Below are 17,749 nucleotides of genomic sequence, written 5' to 3'. Positions count from 1 at the left end.
GGAGGGTTTGGCGCAAAGTTCTTGAACCCATGCAGAGAGCCTAGGTGCCATTATGGAGAGCGTTCCTCTTCCTGTCTCTCTGGGGCACCACAGAAGTCTCTTGCACTTTCTCTGTATTGGGTAGGACCACGCAGTGACTCCCGAGCTCCCACAGCTTTCATTTTCTCCTCCGGGGGACACGGCTTAAGTTTCTGCTTCTCCTTCTTCACCATTTCTACGGGATGAGGGCTGGGCCATGGCTAACAGGGCTGTGACTGTTCCTCCTTCCAGCCTGTTCTGCCACAAGTGTGGGAAAACAAGAAGATAAACTGAAGGACCTCACAGAAACCTGAGTGAGAGCTTAGCGTGTTAAAATTTCTAGTAGGAAAAATCATGAGAAGATAGGATTTTGTGTCAGAATTAGACTATCGGCAGACTCAGAACATTTAAAACAGAAAGGATCTTTTTTTGTTTGTTTGTTTTGTTTTGTTTTTGTTTTTTTGAGACAGGGTTTCTCTGTGTAGCTTTGGAGCCTGTCCTGGAACTCACTCTGTATCCCAGGCTGGCCTCGAACTCACAGAGATCCACCTGGCTCTGCCTCCTGAGTGCTGGGATTAAAGGCGTGCGCCACCACTGCCCAGCCCAAAACAGAAAGCATCTTAAGAAAATCTATTTACTTAAGCTTTCCAAGCCTGGGAATAGTAATGTTTGCTTAGGCTGCTATGACAACAGACTGAAGTAGGTTGCAAAAGCTTGCAAATAGCAACACACTATAAATTCAAGGAGCTATACACCTTGTTTTGTAGATACAGAAACAAGCCAGAGGAAGAGCCTTGTCCAGGGTCATGAAGATTTCTTAACTTAGATCACTGATTTATCCGGCATGCCATTGCCCTGCTCAGAAGTTCACCAAAATGAGAACTTCAAATTCTCCATCTATCTTAAAAAGATTTTCACCAAAGGAAGCTGTTTCCGGGTGTCACACATTCACGTAATGAACATTTACAGGTTCCAAGCAGTAAGGGTACAGTGATGAACAACAGAGTCAAGTTATATGTCCCCAAGAAATAAAAAATGGAGGGAAACAGTAAATAAACCAATAAATAAGGCACTTACAGAATGTAGTAAGTGCTGTGAAGAAAGTAAAGAGTGTAGAAAAGAAAAGCAAGAGATCTGTTTGGCATGGGGCTGTGAGTCTTGTGATCTAGCTACAGAGGAGGTTGAGGGAGCAAAGTCAGTTGGTGGTCAGCCTCAGCAAATTACTGAGACTCTATCTCAAATAAACATTTTAAAGCTGGGGATGTAGCTCAGTGGTAGAGTACTTGCCTAGCATGCTCAAGGACCAAGGTTCAATCATCATTACTGCAAAGGCTGCATGGTGGGGTGGGGTTTATTTACAAAGTTAGAGGAGATGGCATCTAAGCTGAGATCTCCACATTAGAGAGGGGCGGTGCAGCCAAGGCTAAAGCATCGGCCAAATCTCAAAAGCAGGAAAGAGTTTGAAGTGTTCTGAAGGATATGCATGACTCCAAGTGGAACAACAGTCATTTCTTTTCTTGTTTAAAACCTTTCAGAAACTCCCTGCTGCACTCAAATTAGCCTCTACATTTTATAGGGTCAACTCCCAGTACAACAAAAATAAATGCTTGATAAACAAACTCCAAACTCTTCCTGCTGGATGGTGTTTTGTCTGACCAGACTTAGCAGAAAAGGCATTTGTTTTAAATCTTCAAAACTCTTGATTGGTGTCTTAGGGTGAAGAGACGCCGTGACCATGGCAACTCTTATAAAGGAAAACATTTAGTTGAGTGGCTTACGTTTCAGAGGTTTAATACATTATCATCTTGGCAGAACATGGTGGCATGCCGGCATACATGGTGCTGGAGAAGGAGCTACATCTTGATCAGCAGGCAACAGGAAGTGGTCTGGCACACTGGGCGTGGCCTGAGCATATATAAGACTGTTGTTTTTCATTAAATTCAGTGGCTGCCCCTTAAGCAACTATAACTCCACAGCTACCAGCAAACACCTGATGACAGAGAAAAACATAGGAATCCTAGAGTTTGGAGTGTAGCTCCATAGCAGGGTCCATGTACAAGGTCCTGAGCTCAGTCACCAGCACCAAATGGGTGCTGGTCCCGATCAGATATGGAAAGCTGGATTAGAGAAAATGGTGACAAGTATTCAGGTAGGGCTGTTACTGTGGGCTGGGTGTGAAGCGAAGGAATAAAGGGTAACTCTCAGATTTCTGGTTTGAGTGTTGAACAGTCCAGTGATGCTGATGTAATTTACTTAGATGGGAACCAATCACTGAGGATATATATGTGAAGCACTTTCTATGGTCAATACAGCTTCCTTGTAGCAGGACAAATGTAATGTTCCAAATTGTTAGGTCCAAAGGAAACTCCAGTTCCCCAAACTCCAAAAGGCAGCCCAAATACCCAGAAATGGGCTCAACATGAATATATTCTGGTGGTTAGATGAAATCCAGTATTCTTCAGGAGCTTATAAAGCCAGTTCCCTCTACCAAAAAGTCATTTCTCTTATCACTAGCAGAAGGGACAAATGGCGTTCTGTGGTGCTTATTAGCACATTAAAGCTCAAGCTGGCCTCCAGGCTCCCTCAGTATCACAGTACTTGTTACACATTTCAAAATCCACCCTAATTCTTTTCATCTCCTCCCCTCCCTATACTCTCCAGCTCTTGGGCTTCCTTCTTCTTCAGCTACTCATTCTCCTTATAACCCTGCTCTCTCTCTCTCTCTCTCTCTCTCTCTCTCTCTCTCTCTCTCTCTCTCTCTCTCTCTCTCCTCCCTGTATAAACTGATGACATCACCACTCTGTGGCATGGTTTAAGGGGAAGGTTTTAACTGTAGATATGAGAGGGAGAACAGCAGAGGCATTGGGATGAGTCCAGAGCCAAGAGAGAAAGAAGTAGACTGAACATGGCCAGCATAGACCTGTCATGACAGATGCAGGAGGAACAGAGCAGAGAGATGGGGAGAGCAAGCATTTTAAAACGAGCAGGGTTATAAGGTGAATGAGTAACTGGGTGGGGGATGGATACTTGTGAGCTGGAGGGAGTTTAGGGTAAGGGAGGAGGTGAAAAGAGCTAGGAGGCTAGCAAGGACTTTGGAATGTTTAATAGGTACTTGTAATACTGAGGGAACCTGGGGGTTAGCATGTGCTTTGGTGTGCTAACGGACACCACAGATAGTCATTTGTGTCTCTGCCTTTTGAAACTTGGGGGGAATGGAGCTTCCTTTGGACTGGACACTTCTTTCACCCAGGTCCAGCCTGTTGGCCATGTTCAGTCTACTTCTTTCTCTCTCTGCTGTGGACTCTTCTGGATTCCTCTGGCTGTTCTCTCTCTCATAACTACAAGTAAAACCTCCCCCTTAATCATATCGTAGAACAGTCATGTTGTCAGTTTATACAAATGTCATTAACTTGTTTTTGAAAACTACTGATACTGAGAGTAGACACGGGAAGATGAAGAGACAAAGTGGTATCTTTTGTCTTGGTCAAACTATTACGTTGGAAAAAAAAATTGCCTTGGGGATTGAACTCAAGACTGAGTATGTGCTAGGGAATCCCTCTACCACGGATCTACATCCCAGGTCCAAAGACACGACACCCGATCAGAGTTAATAGTGCAAAAGGATCAACCTGCTGTGATGACTGTAGAGATCGGAGTGGAGGTAAGAACTGCATGGGGTCAGGCAGACATGGCAGCTTCGGAAGGTGGTGACAGTGGAAGGTGGCAAATTGGAAAAGACTAGCACTACATTTGCAAGTGGTCTTGCAGGAACTCGTCTAAATTGGGCACAACCTATGACGTGAAAATCCAATCCAGCTCTTCGCTCCCAGAGCTCTGCATTCCAGAAAGTCACTATTGTCACTGCTCACCAGAGTGAGGAGGGAAGCCTGGGGCAGCATCAACCTTAACGTGAAAGAGGAAGCTATGAAAGGTGAGGCCGAGCTCGGGAGAGCTCCGCCCTGTTACCTGACTGTCCCAAACCCCTGTCCCGAGCCTGGTGGCCTGCTCATTTCGCAACCGCAGCCCCTGCTTCCGGCTCCGGTATAAGTCTGGCCGGAAGCGGTCCGTCCGCTTTAGCGGATCCCCTGCCACCATCCAGCCCCGACAAGCCTCCCATCGGTTCCAACAGACGACCGGTCGGTTGCGCTTGCGCGCGGGGAGGTGGCGGAAGGGGGGGGGGTTGTCGCACGCAATCACGTGCGCCGGCCGCTTCCGGTGCGCCGCGAGGGCCGCCGGGACGGGTCTCCCTGGCGATCCGTGGTGTGCTGTCGCCGCTGCCAGCAGCGCGCCGGTGCCGCGTAGGCGCTCGTGTCCTTGCTGTCTTCCCCGGGCTTCCCGGGGCCTGACCCCCCCTCCCGGGGCCCTCGGCAGGCGTCGGCCGAGCCTGTGCGCGAACCTGCGGCCCTCCGCTCCCCTTTCACGACTCCGCAGCGCGACTCGGAGGGAGAGCGAGAAGAGGCTTTGGCGACTCCCGCGCCGTGTGTCGCCGGGCGGGGCCGCGGGGCCGGGGCTCCTCCAGCCCCCGGGATGCGTGCGCGAGCTCTCGGCTCCACTTTCTTTTTACCGCTGTCACGACTGGAGCCGCCTCTCGCCTGCAGCGGGGAGCGCGAGTGCACCGACCAGCGCCCTCGTCGAGCCCCGTGGCCGGGCGCCCCCGGGAATGTGAGCCGCGAGGCTCACAAACTCCTCCGGGTAAGTCCCGCCCACTTGGCTCACACCGCCCCGCCGCCACCTGAGTGCGGGTCCTGCGGCTTCCGCTCCAGCTTCTGTTGCCCTGTGCTGCACGGCGAACCATTTATTTCCTTTAGTCTGCACCTTAGGGACAGCCCAGGGAGGGAAAGAAGGTAGCTCGTGGCCGAGCCGCCAGAAGCCATCATCTGACGTTCCACGGAAGGTTTGGTAAGGCTAGTGAAAGTGTCTCATTTCAAGTGCTGCCCCTCTATTCTACAGATCCCTGAGGCTTAAAGAGGGGGAATAGCAGCATGCTTAAGGTCTTAGGGATCTGCAGGAGTGCGATTAGGACTCAGATCTTATGTCCTCAAAAGACCCCCCCACCCCTACTTTTCCTGTTTTGGTGTTTGAGACAGGGTGCATCCCAGGCTGGCCTCAGACTCACTATGTAGATGAGATTCGCTTTCAACTACTACCCTGTCCGGCTTCCATCTCCTCAGTCCTGGGACTATAGGCCTTCACCACCACACCCAGCTGTCGGAACTGCCCCCCCTCCCCCGGAGCTGAGGACCGAACCCTGGGCCTTGCGCTTACTAGGCAAGCGCTTTACCACTGAGCTAAATCCCCAACTCCGGAACTGTTGTTTTTAACCTTCATGTTTTTCTACATCTCTTTGCTTTGCTTCACGGAGGCCTAGACTCTGAAAACAAACTTGGACCCAGGTGTAGGACACTGTAGTCATACCAACAGAAACCCAAGATAGTCCTTTCATGTCCCAAGGTGTAACAACTGGCTCTTAACCTGGTTAGTTCTGGCCACTAAGACATGCTTCTTTACAGGTGCTCTCATGGCGTAATACTGCTTTCTTCACAAGGTTTTTAAGGACTCAGGGAAGTCAATTCTATATAGGGCAAAAAGTTTGATCCCCATATGTCCTTGATGTGAACTGTAGCTGCCCTTAACCAATTTGCCTTTTGCTTATAGAGTCACATTGTGGGCTGACTCCTTAGGTTTCACTGACTGTTAGGAAGCAAGCCCCCCCCCCCCAAACTCCCCACTTAAGGTTTTAGGGAAGAATGGCAGAAGATAAGTCATAACTATAAAACACCTAAGTAATATGTTCCTAACCTAGTGTATATCTTTAAGATTGGGGCTGGGGAAATGGCTCAGCAGTTAAGAGCACTGGCTGTTCTAGAGGCCCCAGGTTCATTTCCCAGCACCCACATGGCAGCTCACAACTATGTGTAACCCCAGTGTCAGGGGATTCTGATGAAGTCATCCGGCCTTTGTGGGCACCAGGCACATATGTAGTGCACAGACATATGTGTGCAGGCAAAACCACCCATACACATAAATAATAATTTTTTAAATAGGGCCGAAATGTTGTGTGTTTGGGTGTGGCAGAGGAGGGGTTTTAGTTTTTACCTCGGTCGGAAGTGTTCTTTGGCTGCGAGGACGATGGCTCAGCAGCTGACGCACTTGTAAGAGAGTGGGGGTTAGGATCCCCAGACCCACATGTGTGTCGGTGGGTATGATGGCCTATCTATAATACTGGTCTCGGAAAGTGGAGACAGGATCCTAGTCATGTCGTCCATCTCTGGATCTGGTTGAGAAACCCTGCCTTGAAGAAAAGAGTGTTCTGGTAATGTCCAGAATGGACACCAACCTTGGGTCACCACATGTTGTATACTTGCACCCACACACATGAACATGCATGCACACAGCACTCCCCTCTCCCATATATGTTAAAAATAAGAAAAAGACCAAAAAAGGGAGAGGGAAGAGGGCGGGGCTCTTACCTCCCAAGCCTAGGCAGTGTATCCATCTTCATCTCCTAGGAGAAATAGCTGACATTTAGGGTATGGAATGCACTTGTCTCTCTGTTCCAGTGGTAAGAATTCTGACTTGCATCCGAGTCTCCTGGATTCCCCTTCTCTTTATTCTTCCTGGTTATCATTTGTGAGGTCTCGCCACACCTCTCCTCGGTCCTGTTCATGTGTACTACCACAGCTCCATTTCCTAATATCTGTTCAGTGGATTTTCAAGAACAACTATGTTTTCCTCTCTAAAATTCTGGCGAATCTAGGATCTTTCTCCCTCTAAGGATTAAGTTGGTGAAATTCCAACTTAGTGCTTGACCACAAATAAATTAGCTCTTCTTGAACTATTCATTCAAATTTTTATGCCTGTCTTTTTCCTAGACAAAGAAGCTGTTAATTCTGTGTTGTTTTGTTTGTTTGTTTGTTTCATTTCAGGCTAACACCAGAAAGCCATGTTTGTTTGTCAGTTTACTGTTTATTCTTATTTTTTGGCTTTGGTTTTTGAGGCAGGATCTACGTACCACGGTCTGATCTTGAACTCCTGAGTCTCCTGTCTCTGCTTGCCAAGTGCTGGGATTACAAGTTTGCTCCATCATGCCAGCAAGGTTACTGTTTAGATCTGTGCTGTCCACACTGTAGCCACTAGCCATACAGTTACAGTCATCATACTGAAAGTTAGTCCATTTTGGGCTGCCAGCCCTGTTCCTAGTGCCCAATAACCATCTGTGACTGGTGGCTACTATATCGGACAACATTAATAGAGAACGTTTCCATCAGCGTTTATTGGATTGTCCTCACATAGAAAACTGCCAGTCAAGTTGGGTGGCAGCTTAACATTGTGAAGAAAAGGACCAAGGGCTGAATTTTTTTTTTTTTTTAAATTAAAAACCTATTTTCGATATTTGGGCTTCATGGCCATGGGCAGGTTGCTAACTATCTCACTACAGATGATAGTCTTTAATAATGAACTCTTTAATTAGTACAGTACTTGGCTGTTCTCCAACGGTTATGTGATTTAAATCCTTTGAGTCCTACCATGTAAATCTCTGGGAATGGGTCTAGTTGGTGAAATGCTTACTGTGGATAAACATAGGAATCTGAGTTTTAGAAAGTGGCTCACTCTCTAATCTCAGTGCTAGGCAACCCCTGAGGTGGAGAGCTAGCAGGCCTAGACAGTTTGGTGAGCTCCACATGCACACACTTGCACCTGTCCCCAGGCATGGCCTGCTGGCTAGTTTTTATGTCAGCTTGATAAAAGCTGGAGTCATTTTGGAAGAGGGAATCTCAATTGAGAAAATATCCCCCACCAGATCGTTCTGCAGGCAAGCCTGTGGTGGTGCATTTTCTTACTAATGATTGAGTGGGAGGGCCCAGCTCACTGTGGGCAGGTCCTGGATGCTATAAAAAAACAGACTGAAGCTGGGTAGTGGTGGCACATGCCTTTAATCCCAGCACTCGGGAGGCAGAGGCAGGTGAATCTCTGTGAGTTCAAGGTCAGACTGGTCTATGTAGGAAATTCCAGGACAACTAAAGAAACCCTGTCTTGAAAAACAAACAAAAAAAAAAGAAAGAAAGAAAAGAAAAGAAAAAAAAAAAGAAAGAAAGAAAAGAAAAGAAAAAAAAAGAAAAAACTGAAGAAGAAAATAGACTGAGCAAGCTATGAAGAGCAAACCAGTAAGCAGTCCTCATCCATGGCCTCTGCTTCAGTTCCTGCCCAGACTTCCCAGAGTGATGGACTGTGATGTAGAAGTGAAAGCTAACATAAACTTTCCTCCTCGAGTTGCTTTTGGTATTGATGTTTTATTGTACCAATAAATTCCTTAGTTAGGAACCTTAACTAAAATGTATGTGTACCCAAAGTAACAACCCCCCAACACATTTACACAAGTCTGTGGGAAGAGAGGTATCTTTTAAATTTTTTTAGTTAGATGTATTTATTGTATTTATATTAGTGTTTTGCCTACATGTGTATCTGTGCACCACATGCACGCCTAATGCCTGTGGTGGCGGTCAGAAGAGGACATAACAGCACTTGGAAATGAAGTGATGGATGGTTGAGAGCTACCATGTGGATGCTGGGAATCAAACAAGTGCTCTTAACCACTGAGCCATCTTTCCAGCACCCTGCCTACTTTTTAACATGCAGGAAAGAGGTAACAGAATCTAAAGTAGTTAGCAGACCTGCCTCAAATCACACAAGCTGGCAGATATATAAATCTCTTACATATAAAATTCCTTATTACACATTGAGTTAAATCATTGAAACTTATTTAAAGTGATGAAACTGTAAGGGTGGGACCAGAATTTCTAACTCTTGGCCAGGTATTCTTTAAAAAAAAAAAAGCTTGGTTTCTTAAGAAATCCTCATGGGACTCCTTGCATCCCATGAGGGAATGTAAACGAAAGGCTCTCAAAATCTGTGGTCCCTGATTTGCCTGAATAAAAGACTCACTGGAGGCATTTGATTCCTACCCTCTAGAGATTCTCATTCAGGGCTGAAATGGAGCCCTCGAAACTGTAAGAATCGAGTACCATGTGCTTGTTAAGATCTTTTGAATTTGGGAAATGTCTAAACCTTTAGATCCTGACAGAGTTCATCATTTGCCCTGGAGGCTGCTGTTCCTTTTACATGGGATACTTAAACCTTTCTGTTGACTTACCTCTTCTCTAGCCATGGATACATCATATGATGGTGCTGAGGTAACTGTCGTGATGGAGGAAATTGAGGAAGCTTACTACACTTCTCCTGGGCCACCCAAGAAGAAGAAAAAGTATAAAATACAAGGAGAAAAGGCCAAGAAACCCAGGTTAGCTTTAATATTTTGGTTATTGATGGTTTGTGGCGGGCTGTGTTGAAGAAGATAAAGATTCATTTAGAATACAGTTGTCAGGCTGAGTGGGCATTGATGTAGGGGGCGAGATACTGGGGGTGCAGAGGGACAGACTTCACTTATGTTTCCAGACTGTTAAAGGAATGTGTGCTGTGTAATGCTAGAATCTGTGGACTCTTTCTGTATGTTATTTTTTATTATGTCATTATTTAAATATTTAAGACAGGCTCAGTAACAGTACAGTTATAAGTAATGCCAGTGATTTCTACAGATATTATCTACTTTAGTTTCCCTCTTACTTTGAATACTAAAAACTTCTGGCTGATATTACTAGCACTGGACCACTTTGATAATTACTTGCTTTCTTCTCTCAGCCTTGATGAGATTTTTTTTTGAGACAGGGTTTCTCTGTGTAACAGCCCTGGCTGTCCTGGAACTTACTTTGTAGACCAGGCTGGCCTCGAACTCTCAGCGATCCGCCTGCCCCTGACTCTCCAGTGCTGGGATTAATTGATGTGCTCCACCACCACCCGTCCTTGATGAGATAGTTTTGACCGGTTAGATGACCAAAGGCAGAGTAGAGGAGTAATGTGTGTGTGCAGTAAGCCTGGGTCGTCAGCCTCGGCTGTTAACCTGAGAGTGGAATGACAAGACCCTTGCATCTTTGCCTATATTTGGTTGCATAACTGGGATGTCACAGATGTTCTTTGCTTTGAGACAATGCTGTGAATTGAGAGGTTTGGCTTTGCTTCCTCGGCCTTTGACTAACACCCCTGACGTTACAGTGAGTGCTGGTTGAAGTAAGGGCAGGTGTTGCCTCTGCAGGTCTGCTTACCTTCTCTACTACTATGACATCTACTTGAAAGTGCAGCAGGAGCTGCCCCACCTCCCACAGTCCGAGATCAATAAGAAGATCAGTGAGAGCTGGAGGCTCCTCAGCGTGGCCGAGAGAAGTTACTACTTGGAGAAAGCCAAACTCGAGAAAGAAGGTTTGGATCCTGTAAGTATTTTTTTTCTGTACCACCCCCACCCACCCCTACATTGCTTTAATGGGTAAGGACCCGGGGAGACCAACCCCCATGTTCTCATGACTCTTAATTTCTTGAAAAGCTTTTAAATTATCTATTTTGAGTCTGGTATTGTGTCTGTTTTCATGATGTGCCGCATTCTTTTTAGTTGCAACAGTACAGAGAGCTGACATTTTCTGATTTCTTTATAATGAGCCTTTGGTTCCTTTTCTGATCATTACTGTAACTCAAAGCTCCTTATCCTCATAGTAATGTTTTTTTCCTTAATATAGTGGTTTATATAGGCATTTCTTCTACACCATGTTTTCATATTACTAATTGAATGTGGTGTAATCTATCTGTTGTTTTGACTGATATCATAACAATCAGGAATTAGGTTTGTATGGAAAGAAGTAAAGCTGCTTTGTGTGATATCATGGACTTTTGAACTATACCAGAAGAGAAATTCAAGGTTAAAGCTAGAGTTGGTGGTGGTGACTGGAGCTTTGAGTCCTGAACTAAGGAACTAATGAGGATGAATTTAGGCCGATGTCTGTCTGCCATTTGTTATCTCTAGTTCACTGTGACGGAATACACTTGTTTTGATGGTGCTTCATTCACAGTAGACAAGCTCCCTGCCACTGAGCTATATGCCTCCCCAAGCTAGGTTTTTTTATATTGAAATTCCCGTAGAAACTATTGTGATTGTAGGCTAAAACCTTGTAACCCAAACTTTTTTTTTTTAAACTTAGACAATTGTTTCCAACTTCTTTTTTTGGAAATGTAAAGAGCAAAGATTCCAGCCAGGCTATAGCAAAACTGGGCTTTTTCTTAACTGAGTTTGTCTGCCACTGCCAAGGAGATTATTTTGTCCTTACTGTTCAGATACTCCTCTTCCTCCTCAGGTAGCTTTGCATTACCTACCGTCTAGAAGATGCTAGTCTATATTTCTGCCACTAGATGATTTGTTATGACAAGTCTGGGAAATAACCCCAGGAAAGGTGAGGCTGAGGAGATAAAATATAAGAAAAGTATACCTGTTCCACATGGCTTCCATATTCTAAAATTCACAGTCTTAGGAGTTGGGAATAACTCGGTGGCAGAGCATATGCTTAGCATAATTGCCATGAGATCCATCCTTAGAGCCAACCTCTTTTAGAACATAAAGGCAGCAACCTTTTTGTCTAATAATCTCAACTAACTCTGGAATGATTTGGTTTTTAGCAAGACTAAATTTTTTTTACATCATCTGCATTGACTTTTTTTCCCCTTATTTATGTACTTGTTCATATTCACTCATTTCCACTACTACCATCAAGATACTAGATAAATGATTTTGGAAGAATCATTTAAATTTTTGAGTCGGTAAGTTTTCTCATCTGCAAGATGGAGCTTGTAGGCAGTCCTAATATCTAGAATCTATAATGTAGGGCTGGAGTGATGATGGCTCAGTGGTTCAGAGCACTCATGCTTACAGAAGACCTGGGTTTGGTTCCCAGCACCCACATGGTGGCTCACAGCATCTGTAACTTCAGTTCCAAGTGGATTTATCCTCCCGCCCCTTTTTTTTTAATCTCTGAGGACACTAGGCACACATGTACTGCATAGACATCTAGGCAAAACACTCATAAGATCAAATGAAGTTAAAATATATAATATAAATCACATATCTAAGTTCTTGGCAGATTTTGATCTAGTCCATAAGTGTTACTCTTCAGTAGATAAAAAAAAATCCAGTACTAAGTGGAGAGATGGCTCAGCAGTTAAGAACACCTGGCTGTTCCTGTGAAGGATCCACATTTGGTTCCCAGCACCAACATGGCAACTTACAACCATCTGTAATTATTTCCAGGGAATCTAATTACCTTCTTGGACACCAGGCATACATGCGGTACGCATACGTACATACCTGCAAAACACTCATGCATGTAAAATAATTAAATCTAAAATTTTTTTAAAAAATCCAGCCAGGCTGTTGTAGCACATATCTTTAAACCCAGCACTCAGGAGGCAGAGGCAGGTGGATTTCTGAGTATGAGGTCAGTCTGGTCTACAGAATGAGTTCCAGGACAGCCAGGACTACACAGAGAAACCAAAACAAAGAAACAAAAAAAAAAAAAAAATCCAGTACCACTTAAGAAGAAAAAGTGCCAGTTAATGGGCTCCTGGAATGCGCTGAGACTTGGTGAAGCTTTCTGTGCTGCGTTGTCCTCTAGGTCTCCTGGTGTGCGGATGAGGCTCTGCATCTTGAGGGACTGTCAAGAGTCCCTTGGCAGACTGTCTATTCTTGGTGGCCCTTCCTGCTCAATGCAGGACCTGGGGCTCCTGTGTTATTCCTTCAAGTCTGTATAGTTTCTGCCATCTAGTCCTTTTCTCTGTTTTAATCCAGACAATTCTGTTTATTTGCACCATTTAATTTCATTGCCCTGATGTGTCTTCTGAGGGGTGAAGATGCCGTTCCCCTTGCCCTCTGCAGTTCTGTCTACCTTCACATTTCACCCGAGTGCTTCTTTTAACTCTTATCTTTGAGTGCTGCCTTTGTGCCTTAAGTAGTCCCATCGACTCTCCCTTTTGAGTTCTCCAAAGATGCTCTTGTATTTGATTTCATTGTGCCTTTTTTTTTTTTTTTTTTTTTTTTTTGGTTTTCTGAGACAGGGTTTCTCTGTGTAGCTTTGCGCCTTTCCTGGAACTCACTCTGTAGACCAGGCTGGCCTCGAACTCACAAAGATCCACCTGCCTCTGCCTCCCAAGTGCTGGGATTAAAGGTGTGCGTTACCACTGCCCGGCTCAGTGTGCCTTTAAAAGGTGCTTTGACATTTTTTTTTCCCATTAAACTGGGTTTTTATTATCTATTCATTTTGTTCTGTTTCTCTTACTGATGACTTTTAGTTTAAGTTAAAAAAAAAAAAAATCAAGCACAGATTCCCCTTTGGGTGCTGATTTGCCATGCAGGCTGCTTCTAGTACCTAGTCTTGATCTTTAAAAAAAACTAGAGTTCAGGTTTTTACTTCTTACTTATTTTATGCCCTGGACTTTTAGCCTCATGAATTTTGACTTTGATTTTTCCATGTATTAACTGGTAATACTATAGTGTTATTTTAGAGATAAAATTAAATCACAGGTTTCAACAGATTTCTGAATTTTAAGATGTTAGGTTTCCTCTCTGCACCCCCTAATGTATTCAGGGCCTTAATTTAAACCGTCTGATAATCTAGTAGTACTTGTTTAGGTATTTACATTGTTTGTTACTTTATAACTCAAAAGTATCAAAGTTTAAAAGGAACTCACAAATTGCTAGATTCCTTAAAAAAAAAACAAACAAACACTAAAAACCAGCAGGTGGTTGCTGAGGCTTCAAGAGGGAATAGAATTTGCTCAAGACTATGCAGACCTGGTGTTCAAGCTCGAAGTTTTGGAAGCCAGGGTTGGTGCCCTACCCAGAGTTCAGTGCTACAGATGTAGAGCATTTTCCCAGGATGCACAAGCCCCAGTTCAGTCCCCCACACTGCGGAAAGACCTAACAACAGAATCTAATCCGTTCTACAGTTTCTTGAGCAAGTAAAGTATGTTGATTCAAATGAAGGTGACATTGTTGTTGATAGAGGCTGATCTTTTCTAAGTTAGGTCGGGCAGTTTTTACAAAAAAAAAAAAAAAAAAGCTACTATACACAACTTCCTGAGATCCTTTCATCTCTGCTTGTTTCCCTCTTGGCTTCCTCATTCTCAGAACTCTAAGCTCTCATCATCACTGACTGCTGTGGTTCCGGACATCCCAGGTTTCCGAAAGATCCTTCCCCGATCAGATTACATCATCATTCCCAAGAGCACCCTGCAGGAAGACAGGAGCTGCCCTCAGCTAGAGCTCTGTGTGGCTCAGAACCAGGTGTCCCCTAAAGGATCAACGCTCGTGTCTAATGCTTCCCCGGATGTAGTAACCAGCCATGCAGGCATGGCCGAGCAGGGCCTCGCTGTGGAGGCTCTGGCTGAGGAGGTGGGCGCCCTTTCCCAGCCAGGGGCTGTGCAGGAGATTGCCACTTCAGAGATCCTCAGCCAAGACATGCTCCTGGAGGAGGCGTCCTTGGAGGTGGGAGAGAGCCACCAACCCTACCAGACAAGCCTGGTCATTGAAGAGACCTTAGTAAATGGCTCACCAGATGTCCCCACTGGAAGCATGGCTGTGCCACACCCCCAAGTTGGCGAGAGCTTGTCAGTGATAACAGTCATGAGGGTAAGTGGCTTTACACTGATGTCTTTGCTTTGTCTGGTATTCTCTTATAAGGTACCTTTTGCTTTTGACCAGGGTAATGCAGAGTGTAGGTGTGATACTTTACTGTTTCTAGGCCTTGAACTTGCTCCAGAGTTCTGTTTCTCAGGCATCTTACCACCTCTCAGCCTGGCTCAGTGAGAGTTTTCCTTACGTAAGATAGTATGTGTGGGCGTGGTGGCGCATGCCTTTAATTCCAGCACTCGGGAGGCAGAGAAAGGCTGATTTCTGTGAGTTCGAGGCCAGCCTGGTCTACAGAGCGAGATCCAGGACAGGCACAAAGGTACACAGAGAAACCCTGTCTTGAAAAACCAAAAAAAAAGATAGTATGTGAGGTGCATTAGTAGGAGAGCTTAATTAAAGCCCAGAACTTCATGCTATTTGTACCAATCAGGATTTTATGTCCTGAAGTCTCTTTCAGAAAAACGCAATTATATGTGAGAATTACTGAAAGACACTTTTGGGTCTATGCAGGGACACTTTGCTCAGCCTGGGTGAAGGGAGGAGGGGACGGGACCTGCCTCGACTGAATGAATCTACCAGGCTGAGCTGAATCCCCAGGGGAGTCCTTGCCGTGGAGGAGATGGGAATGGGGGGTGGGTTGGGGGAGGGGGCGGGAGGGAGGGAGGACGGGAATCTGTGGCTGATATGTAAAATTAAATTATAAAATTAAGTATAATAATAATTTAAAAAATGAAAAAAATAGATGGGGATAGGAAGACAAGTTCTTTTTAAGGACAGGGTCATGGAACTAAGACCTGAGAAAGACAGACAGATCTGGGGGCAGTAAGATGGCTCAGTGGGTAAAGGTGCTTATAATTAAAAAGAAGAAAAGGCAAGTCCTTCTCTACTGTACCAAGGGGTTCTTGGTGGAGGTGAAAGCAGAAGTCTCATTGATTCTGGGGGACCTGCCACAATGCCCTAGTTACAGTGTCCCCCTTTCTCCCTGGACAGGATAAGAGGGCCAATGTGTTATAGTATACCTGATGCTCGGGTAAGAGAACAGGTAGCCCGAAGAGCTCTATCCTAGACCCAGTATGTCTGTTTGGTTGTGTGGTTGCCTCGGTGCTGTTCTGTGACTAAATCTTTGCCCTGATCTGGTGGAGGCAGTTCAGAACGATTGTGAGCTGCCCTGTGGGTGCTGGAACAAATCCAGGTCCTCTGGAAGAGCAGCCAGTGCTCTCTACCACTGAGCCAGCTCTCCAGCACCACTTCGTAGGGCATGTTCATAGGGCCAGGAGAATTGGACGTTCTTACTAAGTGCTTATGAGATCTTGGGGGTCCCTAAGCCGTTACAGCTCTAGTTTTCTCACCTGTGAAATGGTCATAGCACATCTTCTGTGGTAGTCATTTTCTCTTGTTTCTAAGGAATCTTCTTATTTTGATAGAACTGTTCATTTATTTTGCGGAGCGTACTGCATGAGCACGTTGAGTTTTGTTCTTGATGCAGTCTTCCAGGATTGTGGTGTCTGTGGGTGTTCTGCACACTGTTTAACTAACTCTCCTCTCCATGTGCACAGGACTCCAGTGAGAATAACTCCTCTGCTCCAACCACCCAGTTCATCATGCTGCCTCTGCCTGCTTACTCGATTGTGGAGAACCCTTCCTCCATTAAACTGGTCAGTAGTGAGAAATTAGGCTGCATGCATTCTCTTCTGCTCAAAATAGTTTTCCAAGGTCTTAAAGCCTTTGGACATGGGAGCCAGCAGTGGGCTTTGAATTCCCTGATCACATGTTGATGGTCAGGAGCCCTGTAAGTACAGCTCCACAGTGCCTGTGAACTCCCCCGAGTATATAGACTTCTTGAAACACCTGGGGGCAGTTTTCAGAATGCTGTGGAACCATTGACCTAGGTAAGTGAGCATTATCACCGCACAGATGATAAAACAGCCCAGAGAAAGAGATGTGAAATCCTGAGGACATAAACAAACCAGGGTTCTGGCTTCTTGACTCAGTTGATATTTTCCCATCACACACTGTAACTTCTGGACTGAGATGTAGTCCTAAATACTTCATGGTTTTTCATGTGATCATAAATGGTATTCTGAAAGTAACTGCTTAGTCCCTAGTAGTATGTAGTAAAAAGGGGGACTTTTTAGAAATCAATTTTGTTTTGTTTTGAGACAAGGTCTCACTGTGTAACTACCTGTCCTGGAACTCACTCTGTAGACCAGGCTGGCCTTGAACTCTCAGAGATCTGCCTGCCTCTGCCTCTAGAGTGCTGGGATTAAAGGCCTGTGCTGTCACACCTGGCTGAAGTGGTAGATTCCATTGTTTATTACGTGCTAGTGCTAACCTGGCATTTCTGGGGTACACTCACTTGTATCAATCTGTCTTCCCTCTTAAATATTTGATTTTGATGTGTTAAAATTTTGTCCAGAATTTTTGTGTCTTAACTTCATCAGGTATGGATCTCTAATTTTTTTGTCTGGTTTGTCTTTATTAGTTGCTGTTAACAACTAGTTAGTTTCCATGCTTTTAGCCATTTTACAGCTCTATGTCTAAGGTTTTGTCTTGTAGGCAGCATGTAATCAGATGGAAAACAAAGACATGGCTGGTGAAAAGCATTTCTATTTGACATGGTTAGGGTAGATCTGTATATTACTTTTCTCATTGCTGTGACAAAGTACCTGACAGGCAACTCAAGGATGGTTTGTTTTTGTGATGCTTTTCACTGCCTCAATCCATGTGGGCAAGCATGGCAAAAGAGTGTGAGGCTGCTGGCCATGGGGCATCTCTAGTTAGAAAGCAGACAGATGAATGATGATACTCAGCTCAGTTTCTTCTTTTTTCCCTTTGTATTCAGCAGGACTCCAGTCCTTAGGATGCTGCTGCCCACATTCAAGTTGGGCAGTTAAATCTCTCTGGAAATGTTCCCAACATGCCCAGAAGTGTGTCTATTTGATTATAAATACAGCCAAGTGACTGAAAATTAACATTCCCAAGTCTACCCCTTGCCGTTGTGACACCTAGACACAGTCACTGATTTCTTGTTTGTTTGTTGGTTGGTTGGTTATTCAAGACATGGTTTCTCTGAGTAGCTCTGATTGCCCTGGAACTAGCTCTGTAGACCAGGCTGGCCTCTTAACTCAGAGAGTTCATGCTCTGCTCCCAGTTCTGAGTTAAGGTGTGTGCACA

At 44.9% G+C, this 17,749-nt stretch overlaps 1 protein-coding gene across 1 annotated transcript in view; it reads left to right on the top strand.

The window, feature by feature from the left end:
- Positions 1-4,241: 4,241 nt before the first annotated feature.
- Positions 4,242-17,749, top strand: part of Hmgxb3 (HMG-box containing 3) — a 52,199-nt gene continuing 38,691 nt past the window's right edge. Inside the window, exons 1-5 of the mRNA XM_028890081.2 lie at positions 4,242-4,710; positions 9,181-9,316; positions 10,166-10,340; positions 14,075-14,575; positions 16,132-16,230. Coding sequence (XP_028745914.1) covers positions 9,183-9,316; positions 10,166-10,340; positions 14,075-14,575; positions 16,132-16,230 — 909 coding nt within the window. The 5' untranslated portion in view covers positions 4,242-4,710; positions 9,181-9,182. The remainder of the gene's footprint in view (positions 4,711-9,180; positions 9,317-10,165; positions 10,341-14,074; positions 14,576-16,131; positions 16,231-17,749) is intronic.

The sequence above is a fragment of the Peromyscus leucopus genome, chromosome 19, assembly GCF_004664715.2.
Source record: "Peromyscus leucopus breed LL Stock chromosome 19, UCI_PerLeu_2.1, whole genome shotgun sequence".
NCBI classification, from domain to species: Eukaryota; Metazoa; Chordata; class Mammalia; order Rodentia; family Cricetidae; genus Peromyscus; species Peromyscus leucopus.
This window is presented reverse-complemented; position numbering and strand designations above follow the sequence as displayed.